Here is a 26297-nt window from a genome sequence, read left to right as displayed (position 1 = left end):
TATTATTTCATTTGTAAGTGATTCATGGACAACAAACAATTCAGACAAAAAGAGAATGAGTTTTCAAAACATGCTGCTACATAAGATTAGATGGATAGATGGTAACTAATGAAGAGGTACCGAATTGAACTGGGGAGCAAAATTCGTCACATTGTCACTAAAAGAAGGGCTCAGCTGATAAGAGACATTCTGAGACATCAAGGAATTTAGAGGGAGACAAAGTTCAGAGAAATGAAAAGATTCACATTGGACAGATGAGTCCAAAGAGTGGAACAACAACATAAATAATATCTGGTGAAAGAGCAAAATTGTATACTTATCAGTGAGCTATTAAAGGTGTGCATAAAAAAACCAGATGGGCTGCAAGAATTTTAAAACTGCAGTTGTCACAAGTGGAAAGAAGGAGATGATTTTTTTTTAATTCAAAATTAGTGATTAGTTCCTTAATAAAGTTTCCTAACTGATTAAAGCCCCATACTACACTGGGACTGGGTCTCCTGCTGAGTTGATGGTCTTGCTTAGTAACATGGACATGTATGATTCATTACCACCTCACAACTTCCACCGCCAGTACCTCTCATCTGTTTTAAATTTCTCAGACAATGCCGTACAAGCCTTTCTGGAATAGCAGTCCTGGACGAAAGGATGGTGTGGAGAATGGCTTAGCTACTTCATAAAGTGAGTATGGCTTCTGTCAAGTATGGAAGATAAGAAAGAGGTACTAGCAGTGAGCATATCTGAGGTAGTTCATGAGTTGTCTGATTGATTGTCTCATCATTGCCTGAAAAGTCAAGGGTACATGTTTGAGGGTATCTTCCATCATTCCACAATGGTGTATGTACTGCTGCAGGATAAAATATTAACTCTACAGCTGTATAGTGGTTCTCACTGCAGCTGCATAGTAGTTGTTGCTGCACAAGAGTTGCTCTGCTTTACTGTATAAATGTCCTGTCAGTCCACTTTAGATTATTCAGTTTTACTGATTGTAAGGAGATGACTTTAAGCTTAAATTTTTAGATTCATCCCCACTTTTCATTTATATTTTTATTTTATATCAGCAATGAAATACCAGTGAAATTAATTAAATGCAAGTTTCCCTGTTGCCGGATAATACTTGGAGCATAAAATAAAGAATTTTTCTTAATTTGATGTTGCCACAAGATACAATAATTTCAACCAAATAAAACTTAAAATTGTTAAAAATTGTAATGCCTGCAGGATCAGTCAGTTGTGGAAGGGCCATAGCTCCTGTTGAACTTGTTCTGCATGGAGAATATACTCCAAGAGGAGAATGGCCATGGATTGCAGCATTATTCAGAGTGACAAACATTGGACAAGACTTTACTTGCAGCGGAAGTCTCCTGAACAGAAGGACAGTCATCACAGGTACACAGTGGGAGCAAAGATGTCAGGATCAATGGATATCCCAAACAGCAAATAGCTTAGGCCATCTGCTCACCCCCACCCCTCCATCCCTCCCACACCTTTTGTTCTTCTTTCTTCTCCTCCATTTACCCAAGCGGAATTAACATTTTAATATTACTCTATTTATTATAAAGTGTACAATATATCTTGATCATCTGTCTTTATTTTTCACTGTTCTTGTGTGCTGTATGTTCCTGCTTCCCTTTCAGAGGTACATTCAGTTTCTAAATTATTTGGTAAATCTATGGTTTGAGGCAGCAATGAAGTTCTTCAATGTGGGGAGGGGGGAGGGGGGGGGGAGGGTCTTTATTATTACACTGAATCTATATTTAAACACTTTTGCTTTTATGTTCGGCTGTGATAGGGAACTATAATGCTGAACATATAAACTGATATGCTGCATTTGCACTTCAATAACATTTTCTTCTTTCTTGCTCTTATGAATGCATTTTCAAAAAATGTGCTTTCCCATTATGATACCAATTTGTTATTCACTACTATGTAATAAAATACTTACCAATTGCATACCTAAAATTCAAATGCCTGCTTTGTCAAGGTTTCATTGAGAATATGTACATTAACTGTGGACATTTCTAAATAGATGATAATTTTTTTCAGGAACTCTGTATTTGTAAAGCATGTTTGCTGACAAATGCTGCCAGATTGTTCAATAACATGTTTTCTGAATTAAGAGACATTATTAGAAAAGATAACCTTCTTATTTCTGAGTGTTTCTTTTTGCATCCAAAACTTTGTTGTAAACTAAGAAACTAAGTACTATTGTTTGTCATGTCTAATTAAGAAACAACTTCTCATAAGTATTTTGTCTTTGTTCATTTTTGGAACATTTTCTATTTGTTGAAAACCAGCAGCATTTGTGTTGTTATTTTGTGTGAAAGACTTGGTTAAATTATTTGCTTTTTCTTTCTATTAACTATGAATTAATCAAAGATGAACTTGTGATACATAATAATAATAATAATAATAATGGTTTATTTGTCCATAATAACTTTTACAGTGGTGGACATAGTCAGTCAGTACATACATGAACATTAATAATAGTTTAGTAGTAGAAATAAAGTACATACAACATTAAAAATCCTTGATGGAGTACAAACATTTAGCAATTAACAGCTGCTTTAATTTTATTTTAAATATGTTTCCTTTTAACATTTTTATGGTATTTGGCAGTCTGCTGTAAAAAAATCTTCCAGCAGAAAATGGATTATGATTGGTTGCTTCTTTATTTCTGAATTTTGTGTGTTAATCCTCTTTCTTCCTTGTATTATAACTATGGATATCACTATTTATTATACTGATATCACTATTTATTATACTGTGTTCCATATTTTCTTTTACAAACAGTATAGTCCTTAGAATGTATAATGAATACACTGTTAGTATATTATACTTAATGTGAAGTATTCTCTACAGGATTGACGTTTACTAATATTCGCTATTATCCTAATTGCTCTCTTCTGGGCTCTAAAAGCCCTATCCATGTATACCATGGGTGCCCCGCCCAAAATCTCAATACCATATTGTAGCTGGGAGTGTATAATACCAAAATAGATTTGTCTTAAGACTGGTGGTGCTATTATGCTAGAAAGGCATTTTAGCAGGTAGGTATTACACGAGATTTTTTTACACATGTAGCTGATGTGCTCCTTCCATGTAAGATGTTCATCAACTATAATACCCAGGAGTTTATGTTTATCAGTTGTTTCAATTGATAACTCTGGCTCAGTATCCACTTGTCTTGATTTGTAATTTAGCATAAACTCCATTAGAATTGTCTTTTCCTTATTTAATGCCAATTTATTTTTAGTCATATATTCTGTGATGGGACTAGTGTTCTTCATATTATTTTGCAATGCTAGCTGTTTTGTAGGGCTCCAGCTTATGAAGGAGGTGTCGTCGGCAGAATTCACAAGGTCTGCATTTTTTGGAATTATTATATCATTGATGTACACAATGATCAGAAAAGGCCCAATTATACTTCCCTGAGGGACTCCACAGTTAAGAATTTTATAAGAGGATTTTACTGTTTGTACAAGTCCCCCGGTTGTATGATACAACTTAACACATTGTCTCCTGTCAGCAAGGTACGATCTTAACAAATCTAATGTTACTCCTCTGACCCCATAAGTTTCTAACTTATGTAGAAGAATGGAATGATTTACAGTATCAAAAGCCTTAGATAGGTCTAAAAAGGTGCCAGTAACTTTGTTTCCATCATCAGGTTTACTCAATACTGCTTGAATAAATGTGGCTGTGGCTGTGGCTGTTATTGTAGACTTGCCTTTCCTGAAACTGTGTTGAGAACTTTTTAATATATTGTACTTAAGGAAAGATGATTCCATTTGATCAAGAAATAGCCTTTCCAACAACTTACTAAGTTCTGATGTCAATGAAATAGGCCTATAATTTTGTACATCGGTAGTTTTTCCCTTTTTATGCACTGGTCTTATTTCAGTGACTTTTAACAAGTCAGGAAATGACACCTTTCTGAAAGAGCTGTTTATTAAATGTTGCAGTGGCTTTATTAAACTCATTACTGCATTCTTTCAGAAATTTGGCTGAGATGTCATCCCAGCCACTGGATGTACTTGCTTTTAAGTTGGAAATGGTTCTCAGGATTTCCTGTTCTGTAAAACACCTCAGGAAGAACGAATTACTGAAATTACTGGGATTTAGCACCTTCGGTGGGTTGATCACATCCTCCTTACTCATCTTACTAAATTGATCTATGAATCTCTTGCATACTTCTTTTGGGTCACTAACCAATTTTTCATTGCCCCTTATTATTTCCTTCTTTTTTGCTGTTTTGCATACTTCTGTGCCTTTAATGTCTTAAGTGCTTCCCTATAGGTTTTTCTACAGGCTTTGTATTTAGACTGAAAGTACTGCAGTTTGGTGCCTTTAAAAAGAATATATAGATCATTCATGTCATTCTTTAATTTCATCACATTAGGGGGGGGGTTAAGATTCCTGGAACTGTCAGTTTTCTTTAGTATTTTGACCCTTGGGCATACTTGATTTAGACAATGGGTTAATGTTGTATAAAATATTTCCCACGTTTCATTAATGTCTTCTGTTGCATATAGGCCTACCTGATACCAGTTTATGTGTGCCAGTTTTTCCTTTAATGCATGATAGTCAAGCTTTCTTTTATAAGTAAATTGTTCCTTATGAGATACTATTTCTTTGTCAGTGTGAAGCTCTAGGACTAATGCACTATGATACAAAATGTGGTTCTCAACAGTTCCAACTACAAGGTCCTCCTTACTTCAGTTTGTAATAACATGGTCAATACATGTCTGAGAGTTACCTGTAATTCTTGTTGGTGTTGAATTCATGTGATTGTAATTATAGGACTGTAATATATCAATATATTTAAGGTAACTTACACTATTAGTTAAGGAGTCAATGTTCACATTCCCTACTACTATAGTCTGTTTTTTAAGAGGTGAGAGTTTATCAATAAGTTCCTCTAAATGGCAAAAGAATTCTTCCATGTTACTGTTAGGGGTTTTGTACAGGCTAGCTATTATTAAACTGCTATATCTGAGCTTTATTCTTATGGCAGCTATTTCAAAGACCATCTCACATGCAAGTTTATCTATCCAATCCAATGATTTTAAGCAGCAAGTGTTACGCGCCATCATAACAGTACGCTACCTGTTCAAAAGTATCCAGACACCTATTAGTTGTCATTAATATGAGTTGTGTTTATCCTTTACCTCTACAATGGGTTGAGCACTGGTTGGGACAATTTCAATTAGATGTCTGGATATCTGTGGAAGTATGGCAGTCCTTTCTTCCTCAAGAGCCAAAGGAGAGGAGCACAGGAGGGGAAAGACAGGTGTGTGCCTTGTCAGAGGGTGGTATACAATGAGGGTGAGGGTACGTGAACAGGAGGAGGTGATGGGACAGAGGGGGTGGAAACTGTTGAGTGGAGGGTGTGGGGACAGTAGGTTACTGCAGGATGAGGCCAGGATCATTTTGAAAGCAGTGAATGTGTTATAAGGATAACTCCCACTTGCACAGTTCAGAAAAGCTGGTGGTGGAATGGAGGATCCCAATGTCCTGGTTTGTGAAGCATCTATTGAAATCAAGCATGCTATGTTCAGCTGCATGTTGTGCTGCAGGATGGTCTACTTTGCTCGTGGCCACAGTTTGCCAGTGACTATTCATCATAGTGGACAGCTAGTTGTTGGTGGTCATACCAATATAAAAAGCTGTGCAATGATTGCACCAGAGCTGGTATATGACATGGCTGCTTTCACAGGTTGCTCAGCCTCTGATGAGGTAGGATAAGTGTGTGACAGGTCTGGAATAGGAAGTGCTGGGTGGATGAATTGGGCAGGTCTTGCACATGGATCTTCTACAGGAGTAAGATACCTGTAACAAGGGATTTGAATAGGGAGTGGTGTAGCGATGTATAGAATGTTGTGGAAATTGGGTGCATGACGAAACACTGCTTTAGGATGGGTGGGAAGAATCTCAGGTAGGACATCCCTCATTTCAGGGTATAAAGATAGATAATCAAAGCCCTGATGAAGGATGTTGTTCACTTGTGTCAGTCAGGGGTTCTACTAGGTAACAAAAGCAACACTCCTTTGTAGCTAGTTCTTGGGGATGGTCAGAGGATTGAGGGTGTGCAGGGAAATGGTATGGGAAATCTTTTTGTGGTCTAAGTCTGGGGTATAGTGTCTGTCTGTGGGGGCCTTGGTGAGACTCTCAGCATAATGGGCAGGGGAGTTATCATAACTGCAGTTACATCATCCCCAGGTGGCCAGGCTGTACAGAAGGGATTTTTAGGTCGTGGAAGGGATGACAGCTGTTATTGGGTTTAATGTGGACAGAGGTGTGGATGGAGCCATCAGAGATGAAGAAGTCAATGTCTAGGAAGGTGGCATGCTAGCTTGAGGAGGACCATGTCAAGTGGATGAGATGGAAGGTGTTGAGATTACGAAGCAATGAAGATAGGGTGTCTTGGCAATGAGTCCAGATCACAAAGATATCATCAATCAACTTGAACCAGGCTTCAGGTTTGGCATTTTATGAGGCTAGGAAGTTCTTCTCTAGTAGCACAGGAGGGTGCTATGGGGTGCCCATGGCTGTGACACAGATTTGTGCATACCTTCCCTTCAAAGGAGAAATAGTTTTGAGTTAGGACAAAGTTAGTAAGATTTATGAGGAATGAGGTGGTGAATTTGGACTCTGAAAGACATTGGGAAAGGTAGTGTTCAATAACAGCAAGACCAAGGGCATGAGGGATGTTGGTGTGTAGAGAAGTGGTGTCAACGGTGATGAGTAGGGATGCAGGAGGTAGATGAATTGGGATGTTGCTTGTATCAGATTGTGTGGCAGGGGGAGGGGGAGGTGGTGCAGATATATAATTGTCATTCCATATTTCCTCGCAATGACATGCAAATTTTGCAGGTAATGTTTCTTATATGATTTAGAATTCAAGAAGAAAAACAAAATATTGTTTTGATTTACAGTCCTGCATCCTGCATCTTAACTCTACAGTATTACTGAACACCCATGTCAACACTTGCCTTGATTTTTATTGGCATATGTTACAAGGGAAGCATAATATTGCAAAAAACTAGTTTTAGTAGCAATGGTGGGTGCACTATCATATATTTTGTCATTTATGGACATACTCACAGTAGATGTTATGATGTGGGAGTGTCGACTGAAAAAATTACAGACACACATAAAATGTATGTTACATGCTGGTCATTTGAAGTTCTGTAGCTGGCTATATCTTTCCGTTTGAGTATTGGCCTGCTATAGAGTGTAACTGAGAAAAAAGAACTTTAGTCAACACTCCAAAAACTTCCAGTGTCAGTAACATTTCTATGGGCAGATCAGTTTTACAGCCATGAATTGCATGTTTTTCTGTGTCACAGTTAATTTTCACTAGTGGGAAGAGCAGATGATTTTTCTCTTCTCTGTTAGTAACTCTTACTCATAGACAATGGCTTGTTAAATACGAATATCACCAATGAATTAGTTTACTGATGTGCTGTGTTTAATCTATCCATTTGTTTAAACAGATGTTCACAAGTATTAAAACTTCCTGCTATGTTAAATCTCTGTGCTGGACCAAGTCTCAAACCTGGGACATTTGCCTTTCATGGGCAATTGCTCAACCAACTTAGCTATCCAAGCATGACTAGTGTCCTACCTTCACAGCTTTACTTCTACCATTATCTCATCTTGTGTTTTCCAAATCTTGGAGAAGTTCAAATCAGTGCACATCCCACTGCAGAGAAAAAATTCATTCTGCATGTGAGCTGCATTACTGGCACATGTACCTCTCACATAACTGTAATTACTTCCTTTGCGCATAATTACTTCTTACCTACGTGATAAGTTACTTCAGAATAGTATCCCATAGAAAAAGCAGTGAATAAAAGTGCCTTACTGATTTTTATAAGCACCAAATCGCTATTTATTCTTGTTGCAGAGGTAGCAGAACCTACTTTTTTAGAAGATACACAATATAGTTTTTCCAGTTTTTCATTATTATAAACTCCAAAGAGTTTAGAATTTTTTACCGTCTTTATATTTTCTGTTGATATACTATGTTAATAGATGGTGCTATATTTTTGATAAAATGAGACTGGGGGAAATGTTGTTGTTTTTTTTTTTTTCCTCCAGTTTATAGCTAGTCCATTTATGCAAAGCCAGTTTCTAACTTTAAAAGAGTCATTGACTGCTTTTCCTGTGGATGCCTCTTTACTCAGCTTGACAACACTTTTAACACCTGAAAAGTGATTTATTCTGCTCTTGGTACAAATGAAATTGTATGCAATTCACATAAAATGAGCACGGAAATGAGGGCATGATTGAATCCTGCTGGAGGTCCACTGTGACTTTTGCTCATGAAGAACATACAGTGTCCCTATATGTATTGCTTGAACATCTGAGTATAGCTTCCTGCATGTTAATTTTTAATGGCACTAACTAGGCATTTATCCATTATGACACCTACCATTTGAGAATTTGTGAAATGACAAAGTTCTTAACATTGCAAATAACAAACTTTTAAAATTACAGGTGATTCTATTGGAACAGCTGCTAATGTTGACCACCAAGAAATAGAAGTTTGAACAGCAAATGCAATGATAAATAATTATCATAATAATAATAATAATAATAATAATAATAATAATAATAATAATAATAATAATAATAATAATAATAATTAATTATAATAATAATAATTAATGTTGATGACGACGACGACGACGAAATATACTAAACTTCAAATAGTGTTAACTCAGTAAATTTCCTGGATATGTGGTAATTGCAATTATGGATCCAACATCTTTTTTTTTTAATGCTTCTTTATTGCACTATTTAAAAACAGATTGCTATACGTACACTCCTGGAAATTGAAATAAGAACACCGTGAATTCATTGTCCCAGGAAGGGGAAACTTTATTGACACATTCCTGGGGTCAGATACATCACATGATCACACTGACAGAACCACAGGCACATAGACACAGGCAACAGAGCATGCACAATGTCGGCACTAGTACAGTGCATATCCACCTTTCGCAGCAGTGCAGGCTGCTATTCTCCCATGGAGACGATCGTAGAGATGCTTTATGTAGTCCTGTGGAACGGCTTGCCATGCCATTTCCACCTGGCGCCTCAGTTGGACCAGCGTTTGTGCTGGACGTGCAGACCGCGTGAGACGACGCTTCATCCAGTCCCAAACATGCTCAATGGGAGACAGATCCGGAGATCTTGCTGGCCAGGGTAGCTGACTTACACCTTCTAGAGCACGTTGGGTGGCACAGGATACATGCGGACATGCAGTGTCCTGTTGGAACAGCAAGTTCCCTTGCCGGTCTAGGAATGGTAGAACGATGGGTTCGATGACGGTTTGGATGTACCGTGCACTATTCAGTGTCCCCTCGACGATCACCAGTGGTGTACGGCCAGTGTAGGAGATCGCTCCCCACACCATGATGCCGGGTGTTGGCCCTGTGTGCCTCGGTCGTATGCAGTCCTGATTGTGGCGCTCACCTGCACGGTGCCAAACACGCATACGACCATCATTGGCACCAAGGCAGAAGCGACTCTCATCGCTGAAGACTACACGTCTCCATTCGTCCCTCCATTCACGCCTGTCGCGACACCACTGGAGGCGGGCTGCACGATGTTGGGGCGTGAGCGGAAGACGGCCTAACGGTGTGCGGGACCGTAGCCCAGCTTCATGGAGATGGTTGCGAATGGTCCTCGCCGATACCCCAGGAGCAACAGTGTCCCTAATTTGCTGGGAAGTGGCGGTGCGGTCCCCTACGACACTGCGTAGGATCCTACGGTCTTGGCGTGCATCCGTGCGTCGCTGCGGTCCGGTCCCGGGTCGAAGGGCACGTGCACCTTCCGCCGACCACTGGCGACAACATAGATGTACTGTGGAGACCTCACGCCCCACGTGTTGAGCAATTCGGCGGTACGTCCACCCGGCCTCCCACATGCCCACTATACGCCCTCGCTCAAAGCCCGTCAACTTCACATACGGTTCACGTCCACGCTGTCGCGGCATGCTACCAGTGTTAAAGACCGCGATGGAGCTCCGTATGCCACGGCAAACTGGCTGACACTGACGGCGGCGGTGCACAAATGCTGCGCAGCTAGCGCCATTCGACAGCCAACACCGCGGTTCCTGGTGTGTCCGCTGTGCCGTGCGTGTGATCATTGCCTGTTTAGCCCTCTCGCAGTGTCCGGAGCAAGTATGGTGGGTCTGACACACTGGTGTCAATGTGTTCTTTTTTCCATTTCCAGGAGTGTATTTCTGGCAACAGCTAACAGACTAACAACAAAACACACACTAAAATTAAACTTAACAGATTCTAACCTGAGAGGTGCTGCTACCAAAACAATTACAATATTGCAAAATATTGTTCAGATGGATACTTAGTAGACATTGTAGTTAAAAGTTGTACATCTTTGACTGTCTCAAAACAGCATCTGTTATTGCAAAATATGATAACAAGCTTCATCCAAACAGAATATAGATGTCGATACATTTTTAGATAAAAACTGTAGAAATACATTTTGTAAACAGTTAGTACAAAAAAGTTATTTTATATTTTAGTTAGATTTGTTTTCCTGCTAATATTCTCCCTGACTCCATCATACAATATTTTAAAAAAATAGTAAAATCAAAAGTGTTGCAAAAATTTTTAAAGCACTTTTAAGCTAATTTTTAGTTGGTACAGTGCCTTCTAGAACTTTTCAAAAACAGGTTTTTTATGCAAATTAGTACTGTTCCTTTTTTCCCCACCTCCCTGCCCCATAACCTTCTAACACTCCACCTGTTGCAGTCTAGTCCCTGCACACGCTGCCACATAGTGTTCATTTATCTTTTCCTACATTGTTGACAGTCCTTTTATAAGTTAGCTAGACACACTGTTTCCTGTCCTTCAAATAGGAGGTAAGTTGTTGTAAGGCTACCCCTCAAATTCCATATGCTTGTAATTTATGTAATAGAATTGTATGATTCACAGTCTCAAAATCTTTACTCGTATCCAGGAAGGTGCGTGTTACCTTGTGTGCCAATGGCTTGGCTAACCTCATCTCAGGCCTATTAGCTATGTTGCATATTGGGCACTGTCATTTTAGCCTCCATCATTTGTTACATGGTGATCCCCCACCACTTTGTGCTCACTGTCATCAACCTTTGACAGTTCATCATTTCCTGGCCCAGTGCCCTTTTTTAACTTATACATTCCATTGTATGTTTGTCATCTGAGTTATCAACCATTTTAGCGAATGACACTTGAGCTGTCAATCACCTTTTACTTTTTATCCATCATAGCAACAAGGCAAAGGACATTTAATTTTTGGGTTGGGACCTCTGCTGTCTCTACAACCTATTTTGTGGACCTTTCTCCAAGGAGAAGCTCTCTTTCCTTCTTTCAATTGGGCTTAATGTATAGTCACTTTTAAGCTATTTTTTTCATTGGTGTTCTAAGATGACATGGGCACCTATGACCTCAGTTATTCCTGTGACCTAAAACAAAATGACAATAAGTAAATAAATAAATAAACTTTATAATTTCCATTGTGACAGCTCTCTTTGTTCCAGTTTCACTTGAGAGCACAAAAGTTTTATCACTGTGTGTCCAAATTAACTTTGGTAGCTTCCTCCAGAAATATTGTTGAAATGTTCAGGGCTTCATTAGATACTAAGCATCTGAATTGTATGGTGGAAGTGCTAAAGTGTAATCTGATTTTCTTCATTTCAAAATTCAGTATTGTTGCATGCTTAGAAGTCTCTCTCTGATGTAGCAAAAACAACTTGAGACTTCAGTTTATGATGAGCTCACAGAATGAGAGATGCTATTACCAAGTAATGTCAGTAGTGAACTGGTTTATCCTATCACATCACCAGTGCACTCATTTTCTCTGCAAATCTTACAAACAATATTGTGTCTATTTTTGAAACCAATGAACCACTCCTCAGTAGCAGTCAAGCCTTTGATGCTCAAAATTACAAGCATATTTAGAAGCAAATAACCTATAGGTATGTTTTGTTCTCTAAGCTGAGAAATAAAGGATACCTCACAATCAGGCCCTGAAGACCATATGATTGGCAGTTGCCAGTACCATATGATGATAAATGTCAGTAGCTTCTGTCTGGCACCCACTGTGTGGATTGGAAACAATATTGCTTTTAAGTTACTCTGGGTAAGTCACTAGTTACTTCATTCTCATTGTACGAAACTGAGAAATAAGTCATAATGGACTAACATAAGAATTGAATTTCAAAATTTGTGGGACTTTGCACTATGTTACATAAGACACAATGTGTATCAATTTGACCAAGAAGTGTTAGGAGGAGAAGGGGGCTATAGTGTTATGGGGAACAGGTCATACAATCATTGTTTAAGAAACTGAACACCACTTTGTACATAAAATCTATATTTGTTGAGAACACTGTACACAACACACCATCATGACTCAAGCGTCAAAGTAAGACTGAAGAACAAAACAGCAATGGCAGCTCTAGTAGTTCAAGGATAGCACATTGCATTGACACTCAATTCACGTGGTCGATTACTGGCACAGAGCAACCCCTCCGTAATGCAGCTCGGTCTGTGGTCAACTAAGATGTCTCCATGGGGGAAAGAGGGCCCTTGGATGCAAGTCCTGTTAATGATGAAGTCGCGTTGCCACATCAGTCAGCAGAGTGGGTGACCGAACCGGGAAACCAGGATTGGGTGGCCCAACAATGTGGGGGCATGGCACACTGTCAGTGACACATGAATAAAAAGCTGGCCATCATCATCAATTGAGGCAGTGATGGCTGTCTCCTCCGCATCTGGAGGGATTGAAAACACATGGAGGAGTGTGACGTGGACAATAAAATCATACAGTGTGCATGGAGGGGTGTGCAGAATGAACAGTGTGCCATCACGTAGCTACTGGGAGAGATCCTCAACAGAAAAGGACAACACGTTGACGTGGAAGAGAGTTCATTAGGAGTGCTGGGAGCAAGCCTATGCAGAAGGGCAGAAGTGGGAGTGGGGGGAGTTGTCCTCCAAGTTTGCAACGTTGCCATCAAGCCGCCAACAAGCTGGCTTGAGAAGTGAGACGGACACTATTTGTCTTTTGCTGTGGAGCAGAATGCGAAACGTCTGAGGCACAGCAAGTTGTGTAGTACTTTCTGAGGCCAGAGTAGGGGAGTGGAGGGGATTGCAGTGCAGGTTGCACCATGTCATCATGCAACGTCATGTAGTTGCAAATGTGGCAAAGTGTCAGGTGCATTCTACTATCATCAGAAGTTCAGATTGTGCGGGACAGTTGGAGTCGTTGACAAATTGAGCCAGAAGGACAAGAGGTTCTCCATACAATAAGTCCGCTGAGTAGACTTTTAAATCCTCTTTGTAGACTGTACAGATGGCATGTAGGACTCAGGGGAGAGCCTCTGACCAAGATGTGTTGTGGCACATCAACACGATCTTTACAGTGTGGCACCAATGTTTGACCTACCTGATGCTATGCAGGTGGTAAGCTGTTGTACATACTATGTTTGCACCTCACAGATCACACAGCTTGGAAAAAACGACAGCCTTAAATTGTCATACCTGGTCCATTGTGACCAAAGACGGACAGCTGAACTACACGATGCAGGAGACAATAAAGTCCTGTGTGAGAGAGCTGGCTGTTAGATCCGTGATAGGAATGGCCTCGGCCCATCAACTAATGGAGTTGATGATAGATAGGATGTATCCAAAACCCTCTGAAGGGGGGAGCGGGCTGACCAGGTCGAGATGCATGTGACAGAATCTGCCTTTAGGAATTTCAAACGAGCCCAATGGAGGGTACGCATGGCAGCCAACCTTGGCTCGTTGGCAGGGTATGAATGCACATGACCAGTTTTTGCAGTACATTCTGAAATCTTCTGATTATGAGTTGTGTGCTTTGGAACCACAGTGGTGACACTAGTTTGAACAGTCAAAGGTTTTGGTAGTTCAAGGATGTTGAAACTTGATTCTGGTGATTGAATACAGCCACAGTGTCACTGTAACAGAGTATCTAGACACACACATTATACATTAAGCCAAAATAATATTCTAAAATCACTGTAAATATGACCCTAAGAGCAAAAAGCAATAAAAATTAGAAAAGAAAAATCCCCTAAGATCTGTGGGACCCCTAATTTGACAATATCAAGATTTATCTTTTTTTTCACTATCAGGTTACTGCCAAATTTGCTACTCTAAAAGCATTTTGTCATATTTTGTAGTATTAAATTACAGTTTTATTTATTTTTTTAATAAATGTCAAGTTGGATTTCCAATTTGTCTCGATAAATCCAAAAACTTGTCTAGTCCAATGAAAAATACACCGATATATCAAAGAAATCTCATCTTTTGGTATACTTTATACCTCAAAGTGATTGTGATAGACACCAGTTAACACTGAAGAATTTAAAGTCAGATACTATCTAGCACTTGGAAATTCAAGTTGTTACGTAAATCACTTTGTGGATATTAACGTGTCGCAGAGCAGTAATAACACACTTCAGATGCGAATATACATTTATTTAAACAATAAGAAAGTGAATACAATGTGTCTGTACAAACGTAGTGCACCGAATAAACATAGACAAAGAGTCCAAAGATATGGTGCTTTATGCCAGAGGTGCCACAGACCCCCAGTGCTGTGGTTGAAGGCAGCGTCTAGTGCAAGAAGTGGGTGCCTCGCAAACCGCGCCAACAGGGTCACGTGCATTGGACTGCTGCGTAGGCGGCAGAACATCACTCGGGGTCATATAGGTGGCATCAGCAGGCATGTTGGCAGTGATGGCACACAGATCAGAAGTTTCAAAACACAGTTCAGAGGGGACCGTGCCAGTTTTAAGCAGTTAACAGAAACCGTATGAGGTCACCCATTGAGATGTATTACAAAAATATTCACTCAGCGATGTAAGATGTGGTGCAGGCCCGAGTAAGATGGTTGCAAGGCCACGCACATGGATTCATCACGCAGAATCATGAAGTCACACGATGCCAGGTCTTTGTGGACAAACACTGGCGGCTTGGTATGAGGGCGGGGCGGGGATGATCTTAGGCGAAGGATTTGCACACCACTCGTTCTACAAGAGCCGGAAGGTCTATGGCATCAGCCAGCAGTGCAGCCACCACAAATTCTACTGGCAGGAGGAGGGGCTCTCCGTATAGGATCTCCACCAGCAAAGCATTCAGTTCCTCCTTGTGGATGGAACGGATGCCGAGTAAGACCCAAGAGAGTGCCTCAGACCACAGCCCACTGTGGCACATGAGTGCGGCTTTGAGTTTGGTGTGATCACTCAACCAAGCCATTCACTTGCAGGTGATAGGCTGTAGTGTGGAATTTTGCTACACCACACAGCTCACACAGTCTAGTAAAAAGTGTGGACTCAGATTGTCATACCTGATCAGTAGTGAGTGAAAGAGGGCAGCCTCATGACCCACATGGATAAGAAAGTGCAAGCTATGGTCTCTGCTGTTATGTGAACTATAGGAACCACCTCAACCCAACAGGTTACATGGTCGTCATAGATAATATGTATTTGTACCCCTCGGAGGAGGGGAGAGGACCAACCACATCTATGTTGACATGCTCAAGGCGACTCCTTGGGACGTTGAACTGGCCTAAAGGAGGCTGTGTGTGTCTGCCTACTTTACTATGTTGGCAGGAAACACACACATGTGTCCAGGTGCAGCAATCATGTCGCACGCCAGGCCAAATGAAATGTTCAGTGACTAGTCTTGTCGTTGGCCACATTCCGGGGAGGGCAAATTGTGTAAAGCATTGAAGATCCCATGCCAAAGAGCGGACAGCACAAAGGGGTGGGGGGAGCCAGTACAAACATTGCAAAGGACCGGGGTCTTCAACCTGTGCAGGACAAGAGGTTGGATAATGAGCGAAGAATCATTGTCCAAAAGTAATATCTGCGTATCGATGTCTTCAGTCTGGAGTTGGGTGAGGTCATCTAAGTTCAAGGGTGCGGTAAGGTCCGATACATGAGATAGATAGTTAGCTACAAAAGTGTCTGCACCATGGATGTAACAAGTATCTGAGGAATGTTGGCAAATATAGTCCATGTGCCAGAAGTGTCACAGCGGAAGGTTCTTTGCCAGGTTGCGTATTGCATCCACGAGAGGTTTGTGGTCCAAGTAGATAATGAAATGGTGCCCCTCCACATCACTCTGGAAGTATTTGATTGTCTCATAAACCACAAGAAGCTAGTGGTCGAAAGCCAGCCAGTTACACTGTCTCCTGGTTAGTTTTTTTTTTAAAGAAGCGGAGTGGGTGGGTTGAGTCGGCAGTGTGCTGTTGTAAAACAGCACCCACAGCTGACTCTCTTGCACCAGTTGTAATAGATACATGGACCTCAGGATCTGGGTGGGCAAGAGTGATGGCTTTTGTGATTGCAGTTTTCAGATTATCAAATGCATCAAGCATCTGTTTAGTCCAGTTCAACTTTCGTTTCCCCACGATATTTTACCAGAGAGGGCATCAGTAAGGGCCGATTGGATGGAGGCAGCCCAAGGGATATGGTGTCAATAAAATGTTACCACACCCAGAAAACTATGGAGTTGAGCATAATCTTCATGAAGAGGCAGTGTGAAAATGGTTTTGACATTAGAATCAGTTGATCGGAGGCCGTCAGCCGAGACAGTATGGCCTAGGAATATAACTGATGTAGAATAGATTTGAGATTTATCATGGCTGATCACCACACTGTTGGCTGTGAGAGCCATACAAACTGCATCAAGGTGAGACTGATGATCCTCGGCAGATGAGGAAAAAATCAGGATGTCATCCAAACAAGCAAAAACGAAAGGCAGAGGCAGCAAAAGGGAATCAATGAACCACTGCCACTTCTGCACAGCATTTTTCAAGCTGTAAGGTATGTAACAGTATTCAAATAGGCTGAAGGGTGTGATGATGGCCATCTTCGGAATATCAGGCGGGTGCATGGAAATTTGGCGATATGCCTTCGAACACTCAAGAACTTTGAGCCATGCAGTAATTGCGTGAAATCCTGGATATGAGGAATGGGATGGTTATCGATAATTGTTTGAACATTAAGGGACCTGTAGTCCCCGCACATGCATAAGCAGCCATCCTTCTTAAGGCATGGCAACTGGCAGAGGGAAGCTCGACACAGGAATGATGTAGTGCAAAGGTGCCGTAGATGTGAGTGATGGGTCCATGCGTTTTGGCTCTGTGGACAGGCTGTGAATCATATTCCATGCTTGTGATAATTCAGCAGAGGCATGGATAATGCGGGTGTGTAATGGCTCATTGTGTGTGTGGATCTCATTGATTTGTGTACGCACACCCGATAAATCAGAGAGCCATCCAGTAATACACTTGAGCAGAGATGCACATGTGGAAAGCGTAGCGAAGTAGGCAGAGAGCAGAGTCAAGCTGAACTTGTTTGAGCACGGAACGGTAGAATCAGATGCGTGGTGGAGCGTGACAGCCTGCAGTTCTGGCAAAAGTTCATAATGGTTTAGGAACTCCAACCCGATCACAGGTTCATCCATGTTGGCGCAATGTGGAAAGTCCAAGGGAAGGTGGTGACTAGTGACAGGTGAAGCAACATCTTGATGGAGCCAAGGACCGCGATAGGAGAGAGATTTGTGTGCTATCAAAGCGAGGGTTAGCAGGAGAAAGCATGTTGTCCGCATGCTTGGCCAGAATAACACTGATGTTGGTGCCAGTATCAATGAGAAAGTGAGTGCCCAATGACAAGTTTGTGACATAGGGGTGTCATGCTGCTGGAGCAAGTGGTGCAGCATCGGTGGTAGGCACCGGGGACAATCGTGGCGGAACATGGCACCTAAACGTGCCTGCCAGAATCGTTTGGGTATGCACAAGGCACACAGCAGTTGTGGACAGCATCCCCATAAGTGGAATGGCACCAGCATAGCGAGTAAGCTTGGAGGTGAGGCATTGTGGAGTGGGAGGGGTTTGTAGCTGCCTGCATCGTTGCCTGAAACCACTCAGGTTGCTGCTCGGGCAGGGTCGGCTGCTGTCGGGAGACCACAGGCAGTACCTCCTGTAGGCCACTAGGTAACAGCTCCTGACAGGCCACTAATGTGCTGAGGTGAGTGTGCTGGCCTCTGCTGGTGGAGTGCGGAATCGAAGGTGCAGGCATGCTAACTGTTAGTGACGGAAATGTCATCCGTGACAGGCGGTGTCAGTGATGAATGACTGCATAGGCCTGATCGGCCATGCATAGTGCGATCCTTGAATCCTTGATAGGGTCAGTGACGTGAGATAGCAGATGAAGTTGTTGGTCCAACAGAAAGTTTGACCATCCACAAAGTCCAAAGTGTGGCATCTGGTATAGCTTGGTCTTCAATTAATGCACAAAGGCGCCGCCAAAGCTGCGAAGGTGTGCGATCATCGAGGTGCTCGTCATGGATAAGGTGATAGAGAGTCTCCACTGGGGAAGGTGGTGAAAGGAGCAGATCACTGATGAGGTCCGGATGAGCATGGAGGTGGCTCACCAGGCAGACAAAACGTGCATCATCATCCGAAATCCTGTGGATATTCAGTAGGTGATCCACCAATGTGAAACAAGTCTTAGGGTTGTCCTTTCACAAGGCAGGTAGCTTAGGAAACATGCCGGGTAACACACGTTGATGCAGCACTGGGAGGCAAAGATCTGTGTCGGACGGGTAGGAAGCCACTGACACTGGGAGTGCAGTAGCAGTGGATGGTGCATTGCCCTAGGTCTGCGTGGGAGGTCAGCCACAAGCAGCACATGATGTGGAGTGAGCCGGTGCAACTGACGACATGATGTGTCCCAACTGCAGGCCAGATGGCGAATGTGGTGCAGGTGTAACAGCTGGTGCAACAGCCCATTGCAACAGCGGGCAGAAGGCAGTCGCGGTGCAGCCAAAGGGGGGCAGCTCAGTTTGGAGCTCATTTCTTCAAAATTTTTAACTGCATTAAAAATACCTGCATGTGTGGTTATCGTAGTTGAAATGTTGTACACTACAACAATACTAATTGATCAGTAAGGGGATGAATGCTTGGGACTTCTGCAAGGAAAAATGCTCCAGCTTTGATTCCTAAAAGCATCAATCTGTTGGGGAGTGTCTGAACTTGAGAGGGGGAATGATTTGTCCAAGGTTACTATGTATGTTTGGGTCTCTCGAACAATGCTACCATCAGGTGTGGTGGTCCAGCAGCTATAGTATAAATTTCTCACAAAATAATAAAGTTTTCTGAAGGCACTTCATAGATTGTTTGTATTTATGTCTGTTACTTGTATGCTATTAATTTATTTCTCAATTAAAATACACACAGGACAGCAAGACATCACCACATTACTATAATGCCAAAATTGTTAGGTCTCTGAAGTTTCTAGCAGTTGCAAGCATAAGACGGTACACTGATTTTTACCAACACATACCTACCAGAACTAGGAGGGTTACTCATATTCCCCTACACAAGCATTTAAATTATGTGAACTACCACAGAGACATTCTATTAACCAATCGTACACAACATACAATAACAAATTAACAAGTACAATGTATTTTCCCTGGTTTCAATAGAAAAAAATATCACACGAGTACCATACATATAATAAAACTGTAAATTGCCCTTGTTTCTACATTTAACTGAGAAAATCGCACCAGAAATGCCTATGACATCAACAGAAGCAAAATTTTTGTTTTTTGTAGTTTTTATCTGCCTGGATATTCAGAATTGAATAAGGCACTACTTTGAGACTAACTTAAGAAACAGTTTTTGTTTAACCAGATTTTGATGATTGGATCTAAAATGAGCAGTGCCTGTGAAACACATTCTATTGGAACTGGTATCCGGGTATGGCAAGTTATATGTCTGTGGTTTTAATGTAGGTTTTAAATTCAAAGCTGTGATTATGTTACTACTGTTCACATAAAAATCACTGTACCCAGACTATACTTTATAAATTAAAACCAAAAAACTACCACACCTAAGTGTAAATTATGGACACATAACTCACAGTACCCCAATTGACATATACATCTCTTTGCTTGCCTTCTTCAGAGTTAAAAAAAAAACAGTAAATGACAAATAAAACTACAATCTCTTAATGTTACAAGAACACTAAGAGACCAGTCTTTAGCTCGTGTTTGATTTGCTCTTAGTTGGTTGAGATGTTTGGAGAAAGATGCCATGAACATTTTGTTATCGTGACTAAAGCTAAACACCACAGCTAGGTTATCATGAAATAAAGAAGTTTGAAGTGACCACAACATCCAGAGCTGATTTATTAGTCCAGAAGGATTCAGAAAATTGTTTGAAAGAAGGTGGTAAAGTATTATAATATTTACTAATTTTTGTTGAAGGTTATCTTGTTCCTCTTCTCTTTTTCTTTTCCTTATGTGATTTGGATGTCCTGATAATTTCTTTCTCTTATCTTCATCACTTATTTTCAGTGATCAGTAACAAATCACAATTCAGTTACACTTATTTCAGGTTTCATCAACCTGATGGTAACTGTATTTACACAGAGGATGCCTCATGCAACTTCACCTTTTTACCACTTTCTACTGAAGAATACGGTCTGATTGGAACTTCGTGGCAGATTAAAACTGTGTGCCAGACTGAAACTTGAACTCGGGACCTTTACCTTTCGTGGGCAAGTGCTCTACCAACTGAGCTACCCAAGCACGACTCATGCCCTGTCCTCACAACTTCAATTCCACCAGTACCTAGTCTCCTACCTCCTCGTCTCCTGTGAAGAGCTTCTGTGAAGTTTAGAAGGTAGGAGATGAGGTACTGGTGGAATCGAAGCCGTGACGATGGGGCGCGAGTCCTGCCTGGGTAGTTCAGTTGGTAGAGCACTTGCCCGCGAAAGGCAAAGGTCCCAAGTCTCGGTTCGGCACACAGTTTCAATCTGCCAGGCAGTTTCATATCAGCTTATGCTCTGCTGTAGAGTGAAAATTTCATTCTACGGTCTGATTGTTTGGCTGGCTATCAAAGCTGTGCGAATTCTAGACGTACACAGCAGGTGACCAGTGCCTCAAGTGTTGGAACCTTTTGGGAATCCTTTGTGCCGATTGCTCTGAATCTTGTGACAGTGTCAGTTTTTATTGTACTCACTGCATTACGGCCTACTTTACAACAGCTTTCACTTAATTTCATATTCCCCATTACAAAGAACCTCATTTGAGGGTGACTGTCTCAATTCATCAGTCATCACTGGCACATGCAGCTCATTGGTTGCAACATGCATGATCATAAATCAATGTTACTACCATGTAAAATTTATAGCACAGCAGATGATAAGTGCAAGGCACATACACCCATGATTTATCAGCACTGGAAGACAAACAAGGAAGCATTCCCAATAAACCGACGATCATCTCCTCCTTTCACTCACTGAAAGAAATAGTGAATGAGTTCTTCCCTCAATCCCGAACTACTAGTGATTTCAATTTTCTCTCTTTGTCACCTGACTAAATCATAGTGACAATCATGACTCATTTTTCTGATGACACATAACATGAGGTATATCATAATCACTGTGGTATAATAATAGGTATAATAATATTTTTAAAAGACCAGTGATGAAAATATTGGGTTCCTTTAAGTGTCAGTATAGGTGGCACAAGAGATGTCTGATAACACTGGGGAGTGCTAGGATGAAGGGAATAACTAGATGGGCACCTGCAACCCATAAGTACAGAGGTGTGTGAGAATATTCTGACAATCCAGGCTTGGTGCTGTCAGCCCACATCAGAGCACTGCTTGATATCAAGTGTGTCTTGCACTGATAAAGTGCTGTGGAAGTAACATAAATTTGTGAACACAGATTACAGAAATGTTCCTATTCAGATGTGGTATTCATTAGTAGCAAGAGACACGACACTACACAACAGCATCACAATTAGCTTCATCATGGAAGTAAACGGTATGTGAGAAAACTGAACTACAGTCCCATCGGAGAACTAGTCCTGCACCAACTGTACGTTTGTATCAAAACGTATTTTACTCAACTTCATTTCATTAAAAGGCACTGACAGATTTACGTAGCCACACTTGGGGGTGGCTCATGGTGCCCCTGCATACTTAGCACCTGTGTGCACTGCACACATTGCACATGCAGGCAGTTCACCCATGAGAGAAGGTCACTGAAGCTGTGAAATGTCATATGCACTGTTGGCAGTTTTGAAGCATAAAGATCACATTGCTGAAAATATATTGTATAGAGGGAGTAAATGGACATGTCACACAAGAGTTTTTGAGACTTGAAGATTGCTTACTGAATAGGTTTAGTGCAAAGTAGAGGGTCCACCACCACAGCTGAGTGGTCAGTGTGACAGAATCCCATAAGGAGCCCACATTCAATTCCTAGTACTCCCAGGAATTTTTCTTGATGGGAGGACTGGACTGTGGTGCACTCAGCCTCACAATGCCAATTGAGGAGCTAACTGACTGAGAGGTAGTGGTTCCAATCTCTAAATGTCGAAAACAGATGGGAGTGGGGTGTGGTGACTCCAGGCCCCTCCATATCCCATCTGATGATGAGTGGCTGAGGATGATATGATGGTTGATTGACAGCTGTGTGGCCTTCAGAGATTGATTGTGGAGTATCCTTTTTTTCCAAGCATAGAGGACAAAAAGTACCTATAGGTTATTTGTTTCTAGAAATGCCTGTAATTTTGAGCATCAAAGGGTTAACTGCTAGTGAGGAGCTGACCATTAATTTTAAAAATCAACATAACATTGTTTTTAAGTTTCATAAAGAACGTAAGTGCAGCAGTAAGTTTTTGCCATGGAAAAATGAACTATGAAGTGAGTTAGGAAACTGGTCCACATGACATGACGTTACTGATGAGAAACACTATTTTTTCTTTATTTTTGCTTTTAAAGTGTGTTCCTTATTGAATATGGACTTCCAAAGATGGAAAATTGTGCGATTGAAAACACTGCAAAGAATGCTGCAGTGAACATGGATAGCAATATCTACTAATCCTAGATGTTTCAAGGGTATATCATACCATTTCCTGTCTCACCACCCTGACAAAAAGGCATAGATGAAAACAAAATTGTTAAATTAGTTCCTGTTTAGACTCGATGAAGAAATCTGCAAAGTGAAGCGAAAATTCCTGCATCCTTAATACAATTACACAGTTCACAATAACACACCACCTGTGCCTACTGTAAAACTTCATTCCCTTCTTCCATGCAGACACCTTTGAAATTACAACTGTTCGGCTGGGGAAATATTCATAATTTTGAAACTTTGTAGCACAAGGAATTTGGACAATGGTGTTCATTAGTGTTGAAGGTGACCTGGAGCTGAACATAAGTTTTGGCTTTGAAGACCAAAGCTGATAATGATCTTGAACTTATTAAAGAAATGCCTTTAATCAAGGAGTTGCAGAGTCAATTTCAACACCAGGAGAGCAAATGAAGGGATTCTTGGTTTTGTGATAACTTAGGAGAGAGTGTGACATTTAATTATTTTTGTACATTTTGACAGCCTTGTGAAAGTCTTCACTGCCCTGACTTACGTTAAAATTTTGACTGTTCTCGGTGATATAAGAGCTCTGTTCCATCCATGAACCAAAGAAGCAGCATCATTGCTGGACTAAATATGCATTGTATATTCTTAAAATTGAAGTAGGCAATGAAGTATTTTCGGCTTTGGTCAAAGAAATAAATAAAAAAGTGAACTTGACAATGCATGCTGGAGGTCACTGAAGCACAAAAAAATTGTTAAATTCACTGGAAAATAAAACTGAGATTCTCTTATTTATCTTTGGAAATTTATTTGCCTTTTAGCCAAATTATTAAATAAAAATAATTAAAATCAAACAGTGGGAAGTACATGATGGAATAACAATGATATCACGAAAAGGATAGATTGCTACTTTCCATATAGATAAGACAGTAAGTCGCAGACAGTCACAATGAAAGGACTGCTACATATATTTTATGCTTTTGTCCAAAAGGCCTTCTTCTGGAGCGTGTGCACGCGCGAGCGCAACTAGTCCCCTTCTCTCTTCACACACAAAGCTCACACCCAATTGACAATTTTCTCAGGCCACTGTGGCATGAGTGGTCAGGGTAAGGAGGATACTGGGGCAGGAAGAGGAGGAGGTGGGGGAGGGAGGGGGGAGACAGCATAAAAGGGTGGGCAAAGGCGAAGCACTACTTGGAATATGCAGGGACGTGGTGGGGACAGGGTAGGGCTGCTGGGTGCAATTGGTAGATTTTTTTTTTTTTTTTTTGGGGGGGGGGGGGGGGGAGGAATACAGGAAAAGAAAGAAGTAAAGAAGAGGAAAATGCCTAGTGGGTGCATTGGTGGAATAGAAGGTTTTGTAATGCTGAAGTGGAAGCAGAGAATGGGATAAGTTGGTGATTGGCAGGGGTTAGTGAAACTTGAGGCTGGGGGAGTTCCAGGACGTTACTTAGTTTCATGTTCCATGGGTCATTTGCATGATAAATCATAATTATGTGAAAAAATCATTTTACATTCTCATCACAAATTAATTTTTAGATATGGCTATATGCTCAACATTTATAAGGTGTTTAGAAAAGGATATACAGGTGTTAGTTAATAATTCCTACTCGCCACTTTTTACATGTTACAATAATATAAATTCTTCTACAGAATAGATGCTGCCATCAAAGAGAATTTTTTCTGTTTGTTTTCAAATTTTACTTTGCTTTCTGTTAGACATTTTATATGAAGTTATCAAAAATATTAGTTGCAGCATTGTGCACCTTTTTTTAGTCTAAAGACAATCTTAATGAGAAGTAATGAATTTCATTTTTCCTTCTGGTATCATAACTATATACAGCATTGTTCCTTTTCAACTGTAGTGGATTATTTACAACAAACTTCATGAGAGAATAAATATACTGTGAAGTAGATGCCAAAATGCCCACTCCTTAAACAGATGCCCACATGATGATTGTGGGTGAGCACCACATTTTCTACAGCACATTTTTGAGTAATGAAGACTTTCTTTCTTAAAGATGAGTTATCCTAGAATGTTATATCATGTTACATTATTCAATGAAAATATGCAAAATATGTGAATTTACTGATTTGCCTTTCCCCAAAATTTGCAATGGTTCTAAGTGCAGATGTGGCTGAACTAAGTTATTTTGTGAGTTCCATAATCTGGTTTTTCCAGTTTAAATTCTCATCAATATGGACACAGAAGAATTTTGAAGTTTCCTTCCTATTCGTTATTTACTCACCATGTGTTACACTTGCCACTGGTCTAGCAGCCCTAGATGTGCGGAACTGTCTCTTTAAAACTGAGGGTGAGACAGTTCGCAAAAAACCAGTCAATGATACTTTCAAGAACATTGTTTACCATTTCTTCTGTTTATGAATGTGTGCTTGGATTGGTTACAATACTGGTGTTATCTGCAAATTGAACTAATTCTGCTTGTTGTTTATTAGACAGAATATGTTTACATATATGAGAAACAATAGTGGACCTAAAATTGAGCCCTGGGTAACCAATTGGTGATTATTTCTCCCCAGTCATAATGATGTCCCCAGGCTACAGTGGTTGAATGTTGAATTACCAAGTATAACTTTGTTTTATTTTTATTAGGTATGACATTATCCGTTTGTTGACTATATCGTCAATCTGTCAATCTAATAAGACTCAATTCAATTCAATTCAATTTATATAGGAGAGTACTAAGATTCACAGTGTCAAATGCCTTAAATAGGCCACAGAAAACACCAACTAGCATGGTTTCATTATTTAATGCTCGTAAAATTTGATGAGTGAACATGCAAATGGTATTCTCTGTAGAGCAACTCATCTGAAATCCAAACTGTGATTTTCTGAAGATGTTATTGTAGCTCAGGTGAGATATAGTTGTAGAATACATCATGTTCTCAAAAATTTTGGGAAATGATGTCAGCAATGAAATGAGTTGACACTTATTGACACCTCTCCTCCCACCTTTGTTAAAGGCAGTAGCATTTTTCAGTCATTCAGGTAAAATGCCTTCAGTTAGTGATGAATTTCATATTTCAGATCAGACCAGGCCTATTACATGGGAACAAATCTTTAGTACTCCACTGAAAACACTGTCAAAACCAGAGGAGCTTTTATTTTTGAGACAACATATAATTTTATTGATTTTGGAAGGAGAAATTGGAGCTACCTTCATATCACTAAATTTTATAAGAGTTTCTTTTCCAATGTACTGCTGTGATTTTTTTCTGGAACTGCTTGCCCCTATACTTCCTTCTGTATTTAAGAAATGATTCTTAGATATATTTGTTGCCTGCGACTCATTTACAGCCCTTCCACTCAGTTCAATAGTGATACCCTGTTCAG

At 40.6% G+C, this 26297-nt stretch overlaps 1 protein-coding gene across 1 annotated transcript in view; it reads left to right on the top strand.

Moving 5' to 3' along the window:
* The window catches only part of LOC126101148 (serine protease gd-like), a 307270-nt gene that overhangs the window by 231203 nt on the left and 49770 nt on the right, over positions 1-26297 (top strand). The window contains exon 5 of the mRNA XM_049911840.1: positions 1219-1386. Coding sequence (XP_049767797.1) covers positions 1219-1386 — 168 coding nt within the window. The remainder of the gene's footprint in view (positions 1-1218; positions 1387-26297) is intronic.

This window comes from Schistocerca cancellata, chromosome 9, assembly GCF_023864275.1.
Source record: "Schistocerca cancellata isolate TAMUIC-IGC-003103 chromosome 9, iqSchCanc2.1, whole genome shotgun sequence".
NCBI classification, from domain to species: domain Eukaryota; kingdom Metazoa; phylum Arthropoda; class Insecta; order Orthoptera; family Acrididae; genus Schistocerca; species Schistocerca cancellata.
This window is presented reverse-complemented; position numbering and strand designations above follow the sequence as displayed.